General features: G+C 31.9%; 7 protein-coding genes across 7 annotated transcripts; 4 read left to right on the top strand and 3 right to left on the bottom strand. All coding sequences in view use genetic code 12, as the record gives it.

Annotated features, from left to right (window-relative positions):
- Positions 1-34: 34 nt before the first annotated feature.
- Positions 35-643, bottom strand: CTRG_00305 (uncharacterized protein; the record flags this gene model as incomplete). The annotated part of the gene is made up of 1 exon (XM_002545478.1): positions 35-643. One exon carries the CDS (start codon positions 641-643, stop codon positions 35-37), a length of 609 nt encoding a protein of 202 aa, XP_002545524.1.
- Positions 644-2,565: 1,922 nt separating this feature from the next.
- MET4 (Met4p) lies at positions 2,566-3,663 on the top strand (the record flags this gene model as incomplete). Its single annotated transcript, XM_002545477.1, has 1 exon — positions 2,566-3,663. One exon carries the CDS (start codon positions 2,566-2,568, stop codon positions 3,661-3,663), a length of 1,098 nt encoding a protein of 365 aa, XP_002545523.1.
- A 2,742-nt stretch (positions 3,664-6,405) lies between these two features.
- CTRG_00303 (uncharacterized protein) lies at positions 6,406-8,898 on the top strand (the record flags this gene model as incomplete). The annotated part of the gene is made up of 1 exon (XM_002545476.1): positions 6,406-8,898. The coding sequence occupies one exon, from the start codon at positions 6,406-6,408 to the stop codon at positions 8,896-8,898; it is 2,493 nt and encodes an 830-aa protein (XP_002545522.1).
- Positions 8,899-9,050: 152 nt separating this feature from the next.
- Positions 9,051-9,641, bottom strand: CTRG_00302 (uncharacterized protein; the record flags this gene model as incomplete). The annotated part of the gene is made up of 1 exon (XM_002545475.1): positions 9,051-9,641. One exon carries the CDS (start codon positions 9,639-9,641, stop codon positions 9,051-9,053), a length of 591 nt encoding a protein of 196 aa, XP_002545521.1.
- Positions 9,642-12,522: 2,881 nt separating this feature from the next.
- On the top strand, positions 12,523-14,052 carry JEN2 (Jen2p; the record flags this gene model as incomplete). The annotated part of the gene is made up of 1 exon (XM_002545474.1): positions 12,523-14,052. The coding sequence occupies one exon, from the start codon at positions 12,523-12,525 to the stop codon at positions 14,050-14,052; it is 1,530 nt and encodes a 509-aa protein (XP_002545520.1).
- A 477-nt stretch (positions 14,053-14,529) lies between these two features.
- Positions 14,530-14,976, top strand: CTRG_00300 (uncharacterized protein; the record flags this gene model as incomplete). Its single annotated transcript, XM_002545473.1, has 1 exon — positions 14,530-14,976. The coding sequence occupies one exon, from the start codon at positions 14,530-14,532 to the stop codon at positions 14,974-14,976; it is 447 nt and encodes a 148-aa protein (XP_002545519.1).
- Positions 14,977-15,089: 113 nt separating this feature from the next.
- On the bottom strand, positions 15,090-15,698 carry RHD3 (Rhd3p; the record flags this gene model as incomplete). Its single annotated transcript, XM_002545472.1, has 1 exon — positions 15,090-15,698. The coding sequence occupies one exon, from the start codon at positions 15,696-15,698 to the stop codon at positions 15,090-15,092; it is 609 nt and encodes a 202-aa protein (XP_002545518.1).
- Positions 15,699-15,881: the final 183 nt, after the last annotated feature.

The raw sequence follows: 15,881 nt of genomic DNA, 5'->3' as shown, positions 1-15,881 counted from the left end.
TGCAAACTAATATTGACAATTATATAAATATATTTTAATCTACGTAAGTATCATGGGTTTTCAAAGGCAAAGCTTTCAAATGATAATGTCTCTTTCTCTTTTCTTCAAAAGATAATTGTGGTTCAGATTCTTTATCTTCTTCCTCCTCCTCCTCCTGTTCTTCTTCAGCATCATCAGGTTGGTTTTCATCTTTAATCACCAGTCCCCCATGAAGAGATCCCAGGACATCATGTGGAAGTTTATCAAATTCACCTTCACCTAATTCAAACGCAGGAATGTCATTAATATCTTCTTCATTATCATCTCTATAATATTCACCTTCTGGATTGAATCCACCTTCATATGGAGTTTTTGGTTCATCAATTTTCATGGTTGCACTTTTTTCTTGTTCATTCTTGTATAAATTTATTTCATCCCATTTCAAATGTTCGGGAGTATCGGTATTGATATTTTGTTCTTTCTTTTTAGCAGCAATCTTGGCTCTTATTTCATCACCAGCTGTACTATTACCTGATGCCAATTGAGCATTTAATCGAGTATTTTTGATAACTTCATTACGATCTAACTTGTCTGAAAGTTCTGTTTCTTCATGATACTCTTCAGGTCTATTTCTCAAGATTCCTCTAGGATGTTCGTCTGACATGATTTATGTATATATATATATATGATGGTGTTGCAAAATGTGGTAAATAATAGTAATTGTTTCTAAGGGGGAGAGAGAAAAGAACCAAATTGGCGACAATAGGTGATTCGTTTCAATCTCAAAGTTGAATTGTAACAAAAAAAAAAGTTTGTGACTTTCTCCCCTGGTACGTCGTGTGAATGGACTAAAAATAGAATCACGTGATTCAACAAATATAGAATGTTTCTACCAATTGCACGTGGTCTAGCCATTGGAAGTAATATATCTCATTTGAAGTATTTCAACGGTATTAAAAAGATAAAGCAAAGTAGAATAAAGTAGCAGGTGATCAATAATTCTTGATATATTGTCTTATTGAGAGGGATAAACTGTATTATTCTTGAGTTGTGACAATAACCAAGTAATTAACCGTAGTTGTTTAATACTGAAACTGGGATACGAAGAATAAACTTTTGATACATTGGTAAATATAGTTTACAGGACCAATTACGGTTCAATGATTTGGACGTTCTTTCTTTGAAGCACGTTTCGTGTGTCTACCAAATATTGAGTGACATATAGAACAATCCATGCAACTCATCATTGCGTATTCTAAACTGAATAAAACTAAGTAATAGCAATAATAAAATGGTTATGGATCGTTGTTCATTGGGAAATCTTTTTACTTAAAGGAGTTTCATCATAAGAAGAGCAATTAGTATTCAATATTGACCTCATTTTGGTTCTTTCTTTCCGTAATATTAAAGTTTGTTATAGCCGTTAAATAACCCAATTCAACCATACTTTTTGACCAAAAATTTGTTCACTCCACTTCAGGATCAACTACAAAGAAAATGTCGAAAACTTTATATTGGGTGTAAAGTCAAAACAAAAAGATTGATAATTTTATTTGTCCATATACTGGATGAAGATTTTCTTGGCTTATCGAAAAGGAAATAGTCGACCACGAATGTTAATTGATTTATTATTTGAACGGCGATCATTACTGACCTAGATATTCTACAATAATTACATAACAATTATGTTAAATCACACCATCATTAATTTGGTACCTAATTGGCTTATTCAAACCAATAACGTGTTTGTTTATGACAGATAAAGGGGTGATTTTTGTTTGTCAAACACTCTTGTGATATTATCAATAAATCAAGAACCGAATTTGAAGAGAAAACTAGACACCGTTCCGAAGAGTTTCGGATAGTCAGGTAAGAAAGTCGGAAAGCATTTACATTTAATCTTGTGTCTACTAATCACGTGTCTACACAAAAAAAAAACTATGGCTGCGATAAACTTAATTAATGAAAAAAAGAAAGCCATAGTTTTTTACTTTGATAGAAATCAAATTATATTTTTCTGTTGCTTGCTTGCTTGCTTGGTTCGTAAGACTTGACCAATTGTTTAAGGTTCATTAAATATTATTTCAAGTCCATGTTTTAAGCTATATATATAAAAAAATACTTTTACTTTAACTCGTCAACTTAATAAAACCAATTAATTATTATTCTTTTTGATTTAGTAACAAACTTAAATAATTTCTTGATTTAACCATTGACTTGTAATTATGAGACTCGTTTTTATTTTTTGCAAGTCGTGTTTGTGTGTTACAAAATCATTATTGTTGCATACTTTGTTTTACTAAAAGTCACGTGTGATCGCATTATCGATTGAGAACCTAGTTTTCTTTATTTGTTTGCCTTTTAGTATTCCATTTTACCCCCAGAAGAAATGCACTATCCTGGTATCAGTTTACTCCAGGGAACAAAAACCTTAAAATTGCAGAAGGTATAAATAATGGTATTATTTCATCTAATCAGATATATTCAATTTTAATACCAGAAAAAAAAACTTCTTTCTTGTTATATCTGGCTCATTAACTAGACGATATATTCTATGATTAATTCAGATACTTATATAAATTTACAATGACAACAAATACGAACGAAGAAGCAACATCGGCTGCTTTATTAGAACAATTGGTTTATATTGATAATTATATAAATGGAGCATCTACTGATTCATCTAATGCCACTCCTAATTTGGATATCGATGGACAACTAAGTTTAGATTTGGCTGCTTTTGCAGATGATTCATTTATTTTTCCAGATGAAGAGAAGAAACGTAATCACAATGGTCAAAATGAAGGAAGTAGTAGTGATAATAGTGATAATAATAATAATAGTAACAGTAACAACAACAATACTACTGAGAATGATAGAAATTGGAATTTTCATGATTTTAATCAACACATACAACCACAACAGCAACCACGTCATCACCAACGAGAACGTAGTCTACAGCAATTTCCACGTCAATCTAGCCAACCTCAGAACCAAAATTTCATTAATCAAAATAATCTTTTTAGTAGTGGAATAATAAAACAAGATACACATGATTTTAATAGTATAGATCCACAATTATCTTCGACTACATCTACATTTATGAATTTAACAGATTTACCTAAATTTCCTGTACCTCCAGGAGCAAAATCATCATTAGTTAATGCTGGATTATCACAGAATCAAATTGATTTATTAAGTGCATTGGTTGCACAACATCAAGCAAGTTTAGGTAATTCAATACCAAATCAAACTCCTCCAATGACAAATACAACTATTACTACTCCAGTATCAGTATCTCCTACTGAATTACCTACTCGTCCGTATTCATCTACTCATAGACTTCTGACATCTTCAAATCTGAGTAGTACTACTAGTTTATTAGATCCTATTCCTTCTTCTTCATCACTGACTATTTCTCAAACCAATGGATCAGCAGCAGATTTGGATAAAAAGAGAAGAAATACTGCTGCTAGTGCTAGATTTAGATTTAAAAAGAAATTGAAGGAAAAACAAATGGAAACTAAGATTAAGAATCTTGAAGATTTGATTGTTAGTTTAGAAGGTCAATTAAACAATTTAGAAATGGAGAATAAATTGTTAAGAAATCTAATTATTGAAAAGGGAAGTCAAAAAAGTGATGATGAAGTTAAATTATTAAGAGAAAAAGCAAGAATGGAATAGGTTTAATGATTCTGGAAATTATTTATAAATATTCCCATCTTAGTTATATACATGTATAACATATATATATATATAATAGTTATTTATTCAAAAGTCTATTTGCAACCTATGGAATGTGTTTTATATTCCAATGTATGTATTTTTGTGATAGTATCATGGTTGTCATGTCTGCAAATGCAAGAGAACAAAAAAAAAAAGCAAAGATTACTCCAAGATCTAGAATTGATAATGGCTAAATTGCACATCATTATTGATATATATACTGATTATGATTGTATATTCCAATAATACTAATTTCTAACCAGTAATTAATTGAATATTTGATTCGTCATTATTACTATAAATCCACGGATATACTTGGATTGTGGATCTTTCCCAATCATGAGATTAAAAGCAGACGTTAAATGGGTAAAAAAAAGGAAAACCAATAATAAATATATATTATCAATCCCAGGGCTGCTTAACCAAAAATAGAAGTTTTTTGAGTAAATTTTTCATTTATTCTATTGGTAGCATCGGAGATGAAGGGGAGAAAAGAATGATTACTTTGATTTTCTTATTTCTTCAATAAAGAGAAATGATAAAAATAACTGGTGATGGTAAGTAAATTTGATTTAGTGTTACAGTTTAACAGCTTTCAAGAGCTCTTTCTTTTTTTTCTTTTGTCCTACCCCCCCCCTTGCGTCGCCTACATGTAAGAGTATGTATGTATGAATTTTATTTTGTGAGTTTAATTCCTTTTGGTTATTGAAAAGATAAACACTGTTCACATTACAATGATGATTCGTGACCACAGTAACAATTTTTTTTTTCACATACAAGATAGATAAAGAGTGGGGGGAACATTATTATCTGGTGACTATAAGTTGAGGTAATCTAAAGCGAGCAAGTGGGGGGGAAAGAAAGAAATTACCTTCTCTTCAATTACTGAACCCTGACCTTCTATGTAGACGCATAATAATTATCGGTAATATTGGGGTTATAAATTAGAATGACTGTGATTCTGGTATTTTAAGTGATATTGTCGTGAAACTGATAAGTAGTTGTAAAATGAAAAAATAAAAGATGCAACAAAACTGTAAAACTTCATAAACTGTTTTTTTGTGTTGGATAAGAGCTATTTATAAACGAAGGTTAATTTTGTTTTTGTTATTATTCGTCGTAGGGACAAGTAAAAAGAAATGTTATCATCCGTATTAGCTTATCTTATACTAAAACAAAAATATATATAGGTATTCTCATCATCAATCAGTGCTTTGGTTTTTGTTCATTACAGTATCTTTTGTGAGTTTTCACATACATTCAGTGTGTATATGGAGCTGTACATATTTAAACGCCTTGCCGCAAAATTCAATGAGAATTGAAATTTTGGTTCAATTTAGTCAATGTCGTGCATCTTGCAAGTGAAGCATGAAAAAAAAAAAATAATAATAATTCGCGACATTTTTGAATTGACAGTTTTTGCAGTATGTACAGTATGTACCAACTAAAAGAACAAGAACAAGAAAAAAAAAACATTCAACAAATTTTTTATTTGAACATGGACCATTGTAAGAATGAAATGAAGTTTTACTATTTGGTGGAAAGTTAAACCGTCTGAAACTTTAGAACCAAATTCAATTGAAGTTTAGCTACAACTTTTCTTTCATTATGATTTGAGTTATCTATTATATAGATATAAAATCACAGACACCCCTTTAAAAATGTAACCAGTTTATTCATACAAAGAAAATAGACTAATCAAGATGAAATTTAAGTAATAATATATTCACAGATATAAATATGATATATATATATCTACAAAAAGAAGGAAAGAAAAAGAAAAGCTCAAAACTAGTGGAATATGAAATTTCGGGGGCTAGAGAAAGAATTCTAGAATTGCTCTTTTTGGGGGGCCAGCAGCATAAGAAGAGAGATGGATTTATTCTATCTTTATTTCTGACTTTTCATTTGACCAAAACCGTAATTAATAAACTTGTATATACTTTTTTAATATACTTGATCAATAATACAAGAGAAAACTATGGGAATGTATAATCTTTATAAACAATTTGCAGAAAGGTAAAAAAAATATGAAGATGATGAAGATGATAATTTTTATTGAAGGAGAAATAAGAAAAAGTGCAAGACAGTATTATCCGTAGTTAGCCTTTTCTTTTTTGGGAAGAAATAAGTAGAAGGTAAAAACCCCCTTGTTTTAAAACTGGTGTATTTTTGGGGTAGTAGTTCTCTTTCTTTTCAGTTGTTGACGACATTTATATGTATATGCCTATAAATGATAATTGATCAATCACGACTTGTCTAAAGTTGTTTGGAATTGGGTTCTTTTAGTTGATGATTTTTAGTAAAGAAAAGCTAAGAGTGTATCAATTTATTTTACCACCCCCTTATTTTGCGTTTGTGCGACATTTGCGACATGATTCATTTTTTTTTTTTTTTTTGTTTAATTTGCACTTTGCTACACACACAATAACAAATCTCATCACTTTAATATACACACACAAGCGCTATCTCTCTCTCTCTCTCTGTCTCCCCTTTAAATTCAGCACAGAGAAAAAAAAATTAATGAAGAGAGGGCATACGACATTTTCACGTAATTTGTTTTATTTTTTTTTTTTCATTTCCACATCTACAAGAATTTAGATAAAATCACAACCTTAATTCAACTTATTCTGGTTCTTCTTTTTTTTTCTATTTAAAAGAAAATTTTTTATGAGTCCCAGTTTCTGTTAGATTGTTATCATGGTAGCTACAAGAGGATCAGCAGGAAAACACATAGACGTTGAGCTAAGTGATAATGGGAAAGAGCTACAAAAAGTGATCCCCATAGAAAAACAGCGACAACTCCAAATGAAGCAACATCAATCGAGCCCCAAAAAAGAAACAAGAGGGAGAAAGAAAAAAGATAGGAATCTGGATGAATTGGGTACATCTGTCAATAGTAGTGAATCATCAAGTTCATCTCCTTCAATTAAATCTCATCCTCGATCTCCCCTTACTGATGCCGCTGCCGCTCCCACTCCTGTCAAGCGAACTGAAACCAGGGGACGGAAAAGAAAAATTCATGATGCAACAGATGCCACTCTACAGCAACAACAACAACATCATCATCATCATCGTCAATTTGACGAACAACAACAAAATAGAAAGAAACCGCACATGACAGAGAATCTGTCTGACAATAATATCTTATCAGGGTTTCAAACAGTCGCACTGCAACAAACTCATTCCGCAACATCTGTTTCACCTGTTGGTTCCACCAACAATGTGGTTGCTGACAAACACAAAATCAACCATCTATTAACAAGTGATTCACCACCTCCACCACCCGTTGCAATCGTGGATAATACCTATAGTTCGTCATTTACGTTGCCACAAAAGTCTTTACCACCAACAAATTTAATAACCTTACCAGCCCCTCAATTATTGAACAACCCGATCCCTTTAAGACCGGTACTTCCAACACCAAGAACTTCTTCAATTTCAACTGCGGCAAACACCACAAATATGCCGCCTTTGGTTTCAACTAATTCCGTTGCTTTATCCGATTCTTCTAGTACCTCACCAGCTTCATCGGTATCGTTTCCTAATGCAACTGGGGTTGCTATGAGTGTATCTGAGGGTGAAGAAGGAAATGACACAGTAACATCTGGTCAAATACAGTTGAATACAATTACAAAACACTCAAATGGACGCATACCTATCACATCAATTATTTCACAAAAAATAGATCTGCAAGATATTCCATTATTATTAGATGATGACGGTAATAGTTCCAATAATGAAAACAAAAAGACTAAAAGAAGATATAGAGTTGATCGTGACAATATAAAGATCAATAAAAGGATCATGTCTCAGGATACTGAGGATGTTATTAGAATGTTTAAAAAATTTGATGATGAAGTTTTAACCAACCCAGAAGCAAGATCTCGATTATTAAACTTGGGTTTTGAAACCAGAAAAAGGTACATTACTACATTTAAACACTACATTAGGTTCTGTTGCAAGAAAAAACTTGATCATTTTTTTGTAACTGGAGAGTTAATGAGAGAATTTTATGAAGAACAATTTGCACTTAGTAGTTCAAATAAACCGGTTATAAGGTTGAGAAAAATGGATCCAGCATTTTCAAAATTGCAAGAGATTAATTTTTTGGTGTATCATTTGGAAAATAAGGATATTCCCAATAGACAACTTGCTTTGGAATATTTGGTATATAAAGAATTGGGTCAAGAACCCCCACCTTTGAAGAGGGAAAATTATATTCCTAGTCCAGTATTTCCGAAAACTGTTGCGCCGCCGCTTGCCACCGGCTCACCAACTACAATTGCACATAACCTGTCCAAACTAGAGGATGAGAAACAACAGCAACAACAACAACGTGTTGATTCACCAATAGTTGGCTCGGAAATCAATACTCCTCAAAGGCCACTAACCGCAAGAGTGCCGCAGACGGCTCCTCCAAGTTTAGCAGTGCTTCAACAACCATTTGATCAAGGAAAAGATGGATTGTTAGTTAAAATAAGAGATATGCAAGATTTGCAACACGTATCAACATCGTCATCGGCAAAGATTGACGGTATATCTGGTAAGAAAAAGAAACACAAACACGAATCTAAAAAACATCAAAAGCAAAAGAGATCAAACACTAGCAGTGAAGACACTCTGTCATCCGACTATAATAATAATAATAATAACAATAACAAGAAAAACAAGTCAAATGATCTTGAAAGTTCATTCAATAAATTAAAGATGGATATTCAAAATACATTGCGTCAACATGTTTCTGCAGATCCCGCATTTATTTCAAATTTAGCAACTTGTATTAATCAAGCGTTGGAAGAATTTGAACGTGCAAATAATTTGCAGCCAAATTTAGAATTGAACAATAATGGGATTCCAATAATTGATTTGAATAATAAAATTTATACGGTTTATGAGATAATTGAAGAATGGTATAAGATTGAACCATGTATTGCTGATCGGTTGAAGAAGTGGGGTGAATCTTGGATAAGGGATTCTATTGATCATAATACTTTTTTAGAAAGAAAAAGTGTGGTTGAATTTGTTGAAAAAATGGGTAAAGAATTAAATGTGGATATTCTCACTATTGTCAATGATTGTGATCGATATATTCATGATAAGAGTATTCTTCAAGAATTCATTGCAGAAATTGATTTAGATGTTGATGACTTGTTTAAGAAAGTTTTAAGATATAGACAAAGAAGAAATTGAAATTAGTAGAAGTGGAAATAATGAATATTCATATTGAAACATAGATTTTATCTTTAATAAAATAATTGACAAATAATAATAATAGTAGTAAAAACAATATTAAATTAATATATTTATTCAAGAACTATACAATTAAAATCGAAGAATATTTACTACCAATTTCTTTCATCTACTTTAAAACCTTCAGGTAATGATTGACTTAAATTAATTGAAGCCATTTCTCTTTCTTCATTAGCTAAATCCCTCATTATTTCCAATGAACTTTGTCTACGAATCAAATTTGGTCTTTCTTGACTTGTTATAGAACCATTTGATATTGATCTTGATATTGAACCTGATATTGATCTTGATATTGAACCTGATCGTGATATTCTATGTAAACCAACATTATTTATTTCTTCATCATCAAAAGAATTTCTAAAAACTGGAGATAATGAACTTGATCTTCTTGATCTTATAGGTGATATTGTTTTTGTTCTTGATCTTATTGGTTCTATTATATTATCATTATTATCATCATTATCAATATTTAATAATGGATCAATTGAAGAATTTAATCTAGGTTGATTAATTTTTTGATTTGATAATTCAGATTCTTTTTTATCTATTTCATGTTGTTGTTGATTATGATGTTGTGATTCTGATTGAATTTTTTCCTTTTCACGTAGAATTAAATCATATGGAGTAGGTGATGATTTCCTTTTATGAATTTTAAATCTTTGAATAGCTTTATTTAACCACATAATAACTAATAATCAAATTTATGTATTAATTGTAAGGAATTTTGTTGTTTGTTTTTTTTTTAATGATAATGGTGTGATCCTCCTCCCACCCCCCAGTTTTTATTTTAATTTTAGATCATGTGCCCTTTGGATCCTTGTTTTTTTTTTTTTTTTTTGCGGTGGTGGTGGTAGTGGTGCAAATCGCAGCCACTTTTGATTCTTTAAGCCTCGTTGGAAATTTGATTCATAAATGACGATAAATAATTGATCATGAATTAATGAATAAGTAAGTAAATTGTTCAATAAAATATATTTGGTCTTGAAATGGTTATACACGAATGTTGCATGAAATTCTTTTTTTTTTTAACAGTTAGTTATTTCATTCAAATTGGTAGCCTTAAATCTGGGGGAGAAGTGGATAAACGAGGTACAACTAAAAAAAAAGAGAGGTTGTTTTATGAAAGGGGGAAGGAGGGAATAGTTATGAGCATGGATATCGGAATGGTTTGATATTTTGTTAGAATGATACTTTCATAAATTTTACTCCACTACTTTGTTTGACTATTATCAAGATAGGGGAGGTTGGTTTTTATTTAGTAAAGATTTTATAATATCAGAAACCCAACCAACTCCGATGGTTGATAACGATTATCACTGTTTGTTGACCTTATCAAGAAAAGAGGAGAAGAAGAAGGGGAGGAAGTAGTAGTAGAAGTAGTAGAAGAATAATAGGATAAATTCGGAATATATTCTATCAATATATATGTCTATAGTGCCCCACTTTTTAATCCTGTCTGGACACTTTGGTTAGAAGTATTACTACTATAAACTGGATTAGGTATTCCTATCCGTGCATTAATATGAGACAAGAAAGTTTTCTACCCCATGAAAATTAACCAATTTTGTAAATGCCGTATATTTTAGTTGAATTCACAGAACTGGAACTCCGGTTTAAGTTGTTTAACAATGACGTTTATGCTATATACCCACAATTGATCTACACAACACACTTGTTGTATAGTTGTTGGTAGAATTAAGTAGAATCGTACAAAAGCTTTTTTATTTTTTTATAAAATCTCTCAAACGTATTGATACAATATGTAGAGTGAAAAAAAAAAAGTAATATACCCCATGAATAATGTAAATTTAATAAAAATCTGGGGAACATGAGATGAAAATAGTCATTGAAACAATGAAAACAAGAACAAAAAATAACGGTTGAAATGTAAGATTTATTTATTGCTAATTATCGTACCATTTAATTTTGGATTTCTTACCAATTTACCATAAATTAAACATGTAGCCGTTGGATCATTCTTCCATTTGACCATTTGTGACTCGTGATGTATGATCTTTAATTAATTGATGAAGAGTGAATTAAGAAAAAAAAAATCCTCTTCTATTGATGTGTGGTTCTCTTTTTGTGATTCCACGGGTATGGTTTTCTAACTAATTTATACTATTTTAACCGATGGTGCATACAACAGCAAATGAAAATTTCTCCGGAACTTTAAACCCGGAGAACTTGACCGAACTTCCAATTGTAGTTACAGAAACAATGAAGCAAAATATTTGGCGGAGGTGGGGAGCCTACAATTCGATTGCTAAAATTCGTTGAGATGAGACGGTTACACAGATACTGAATACTCAACATAATGTTCTGCTGATAAGATGTGTTCCTTTGTTCAAACTCCATCCAATCAGAATCAACTCTTTTCATGCATTTCTTTTTCTTTTTAGTTCGAGTAAACATTTAGCCGTTTTCATTATTAGGTATTATTATTCGATTTTATTCTACACACTCTCTCTCCCTTTGATTGGAGTATTTGATCATTACATCTTATTGTAACTTTGTATTATTGGTGGTAGTTTTCACTTTCGAACTCAGTGATAACCACCTCGGAAAATTGCTTGCCATTTCCAGTAATATGATGCTGTCCAGTTTCCTAACAACCCCCCCCCCTGATTAGAAGGGACAAGAAATATTATTGACATTGACATCTATCTACCAAGCAATTACTCCAACAAATAAGGAAAAGAACGAAAGAGCAATCTGGCAGAAAAAGAGCAAATTTGTTTTTTGTTCTTGTTTTTTTTTTTTTTCTTGGTAAAGTGTTCCGGCAAGTGTTGGTTTTGCTTTTGTGGGTGCAACTAAAAAAAAAAGAAAAAATTCCTCCGCCCCACCAATACGTTCCAAGTGCTAAACTTCTCTCCCCTCCCCCGCCCCGCCGGGTCAATCAAGAATAATAATAATATTATAGTTCTGCTCCCCTTTTTATCCCTACCTCATTGAGGATAATATCGCGGCTACACAATGATGTTTCATTAATATCTCTCCTTGTAGGTGATCTACATTGTCGTACTTCATATTCATCATTTGTTGGGGGAGATTAAAGACAAGACAGAGAGAGAGGTTTATCTCTCTCTCTCTCTATTTCTATTTGTCTCCCACTTACAAATCATTAATCACCCAACAATATCCATTGCTATCTTTTGTTTTTTTTGGTTTTTATTGAATCATAGGAGATGACTAAAACTATATTTGATTATGTGTTAACAAACAATACACAAACCTCCAAATTCCTGACTAATGAAAAGATTTTGTGGTTCCATATGTGTATTAATTCTTTCCCCACCACTCATATAAATCATTAAGCCTACTTCCCGTGTTTGTGTAACTTTCATGGGTTTTGGCTAATTTTTTTTTGAATATTAAACTTCAATCCTAAAATTACACTTGAAGCCACTTGATAATAATATCCACGCTTATACTTAAGAACTTTGTATAAATACAGCTCATCTTGTCCTTCCATGTTTGTAGAAATTTTTATTCTCTTATATTTTAAAACAACAACAATCTCTCTTACCGAAAGATATATATTTATATATTTATTTATTCAATATGGCTGGTTCCATTCATTCACTTTCAACTAATGAAATTCACGATCACAACAAACATATCATTCAACCACCTAAATTCACATGGCCGGTTATTCGTAAATATTTCATTACTCGTTTTTCTTCATTATGGGTTGGACGTGAAGAATTACAACAATATTCATGGAATGATATTTTAAATCCTTTTTCACCTTTAACAGAAATGAATTTACATCAATGGAATTTTTTCTTTTTAGGTTTTTGGGCATGGACATGGGATGCTTTTGATTTTTTCACTACTTCAATGAATGTTACTAATATTGCTGAAGATATGAATGTCAGTGTTAAAGATGTTTCTTGGGGTATTACTTTAGTTTTGATGTTGAGAACTGTTGGTGCTATTATTTTTGGTCTTTTGGGTGATTCTATTGGTAGAAAATGGCCATATATGATCAACTTGGGTCTTTTGATTGTTATTCAAATTGGTACTGGTTTTGTCACTACTTATGAACAATTCTTGGGTCTTAGAGCTTTATTCGGTATTGCTATGGGTGGTATTTATGGTATTTGTGCTGCTGAAGCTTTAGGTGATGCTCCAAAGAAAGCCAGAGGTATTTTATCTGGTTTGTTCCAAGAAGGTTATGCTTTTGGTTATTTATTGGCAGTTATTTTCCAAAGAGCCATTGTTGATACTACTGCCAAAGGATGGAGATCTCTTTTCTGGTTTAGTGCTGGTCCTCCAGTTATTTTCATTATTTGGAGATTCTTCACTCCAGAAAGTAATGCTTATCAACTTCAAAAGGCAAGATTTGATAAAAGTGCTCAAGCTAAAAACTCCAAATTTGTTGAATTTAGATCTCAAGCTAAAAAAGCTTTATCTCAATATTGGTTGATTATTATTTATTTGGTTTTGATGATGGCTGGTTTCAATTTCTCTTCTCATGGTTCTCAAGATTTGTATCCAACCATGTTGACTAAACAATACCATTTCAGTGAAGATAAATCTACTGTGGTTAATGTTTGTGCCAACTTGGGTGCTTTAGCCGGGGGTATTGTCATTGGTCATTTGTCTACTTTTATTGGAAGAAGAACTGCTATTTTATGTGGTAATATCATTGCTGGTATTATGATTTACGCTTGGGCTTTCCATCCAATGTGGATCACTGCTTTCCTTATGCAATTTGGTATTCAAGGTTCTTGGTCCGTTGTTCCAATTCATGTTTCTGAATTGTCTCCACCACAATTTAGTGCTTTTATCGTTGGTGTTTGTTATCAATTGGGTAATTTGGTCAGTTCTGCTTCTTCAACCATTGAAGCTACTATTGAAGAACAAATCCACGATTATGGTAAAACCATGGCTATTTTCATTGGTGCTGTTTTGGGTTATTTGATGCTTACTGTCTTCCTTGGTCCAGAAAATAGAGGTGCCGCATTGGGTGTTGAAAGAAATGATGTTTACAGTCATTATGATAGTGGTAGAGAAAGTGATCTTGAAGAAGGACAAGTTATTGATGCTTTAGATAAACCACAACTTGAACATAAAGAAGAAGCTTAAGGTAAGTGTCTGTCTCTCTCGCCTTCCTCCCTCCTTTATGTCATGTGATTTATAGGTTAATATTATTCACGTACGTATCAGTTACTGTTTTAATGAAATTTTTAGTTTGCCTTGTATCAATTTTTTTTTTTTATTTATTTTTCATGCGCCGCCATTGTTTGCAACAACGCTGCCGTGCTTTGATATGCGTGACAAGATTTATTCGTATTATGATAAATATCAAACAAACAAACAAAGAAAAATATAATCTCCCTATTCTTCTCTCTCTGCCTCTCTCTCTTGCCCTCCCCCTTGCCTTGATCAGTTCAGTTTGGAGGAAAAGAGAAAGTGCATACATCCCACCTTTATTTTTACTTAATTTTTATTTTGTTTTCTTACAATTCATTTATTCCTACTTTGATATATATTCAAAAAACTCCTCCTTTTGGTGAAATAGTTCTACAGTTTTATATTTTTGTATATTTTTTTTGGGGAGAAATGGAAACCATGTTTAGTTTGTTTTCGATGGAGTTCTTATTGTTTAGTCTCATTGGATTGGCTTGTGCCGTTGAATTTTTTGATAAGCAAAAGAGACTACAACAAGAACGTCTATCTTCACCACCTCCATCACTACAAGAAATTTACACATCTCCAACTATACATCGAGAACAACAGATCCTTCAAGAAGAAGTAGAAGATGATGATGATAATAATACTGATTTTGATTGTCAATCCCAAGTTGATCCTACCCCTGATTATTATGATACAACTAGTCTGACTAGCGTTGTGGGAGATATAGATCTTTTCTACGAACCTGGACAACCTGGTCGAATAATGAAATATGAGCCTCCTCCTCCTTATTCATTATATCCTCATGGAACAAGACGAAAATTGGCAAAGAATAAAATTAAAGGTGCATGTAGAAGATTAATGAGATTGGGTTAGATTTTTTTAAAAAAAAAAAAACTTTTATATATTTACGTATAAATTCATGATAATATAAATGTGTTAATGTTAATAAAACACTTGTAATTGGGTATCTAATTATTATTGTTTGTTTAGAAAATCAAACCAGCAGCAACGGCAATCATACCAGCAACACCGTAGGTAACTTTAGCAGCAGCACCTTCATATGAAGAAATGCTCAATGTACTGTTACTAGAAGTAGTAGATGTAGTTTCTTGTTGTTCTGGTTCTTCTTCTTCAGTTTCATCATCATCACCAAATTTAGCATAAAGTTTAATTGGGATAGATCCATCAGTTTCATGATCAATTAAAAAGAAAGATCTTTCTGAATAACTATATGGATCATTAATATTCTTGGCAGCATAAACATCACCATCAAATTTAAGTTCACCATCATCACTAATTTCAACTGGAGTTGAACCACCTGGAGATAATTGATAAATACCTCCAGAAACAGTGAAATTAATTGGGACATCCATAGAAGCTGTTTGTAACATTAAATAAATGTTTTTGGCATCAGAATCATATTGTAATTCTTGACCATTGGTACCTAAGAAAAGATAATTGATGGCAGCACCTTCATGAATTGAAGAAACACCCAAGTTGTTAACTTCAGTGTTGTCAGATTTGACATATAAAGTAATGTTGGAGATGGAAGCTAAAGCAACAGAAGCAAGTGGTAAAATAGATAAGAATTTCATTGTTTTTTATTCTCAAATGAGGTTGGAATTGTGGAGTTAGAAACAATTTTTCAGTAGCAAGGGGGAATTATCATGACTATTTATAGTGAAAATTCCTTGATGATTATTAATAGCAATGAAGGCAATCCAGTTGCCATGGATGTGTGGGTGGGTTGATTAATTGGACTAAACGAACAAAAAGGA

Source organism: Candida tropicalis, assembly GCF_000006335.3.
Source record: "Candida tropicalis MYA-3404 genomic scaffold supercont3.1, whole genome shotgun sequence".
In the NCBI taxonomy this organism is placed as follows: domain Eukaryota; kingdom Fungi; phylum Ascomycota; class Pichiomycetes; order Serinales; family Debaryomycetaceae; genus Candida; species Candida tropicalis.
This window is presented reverse-complemented; position numbering and strand designations above follow the sequence as displayed.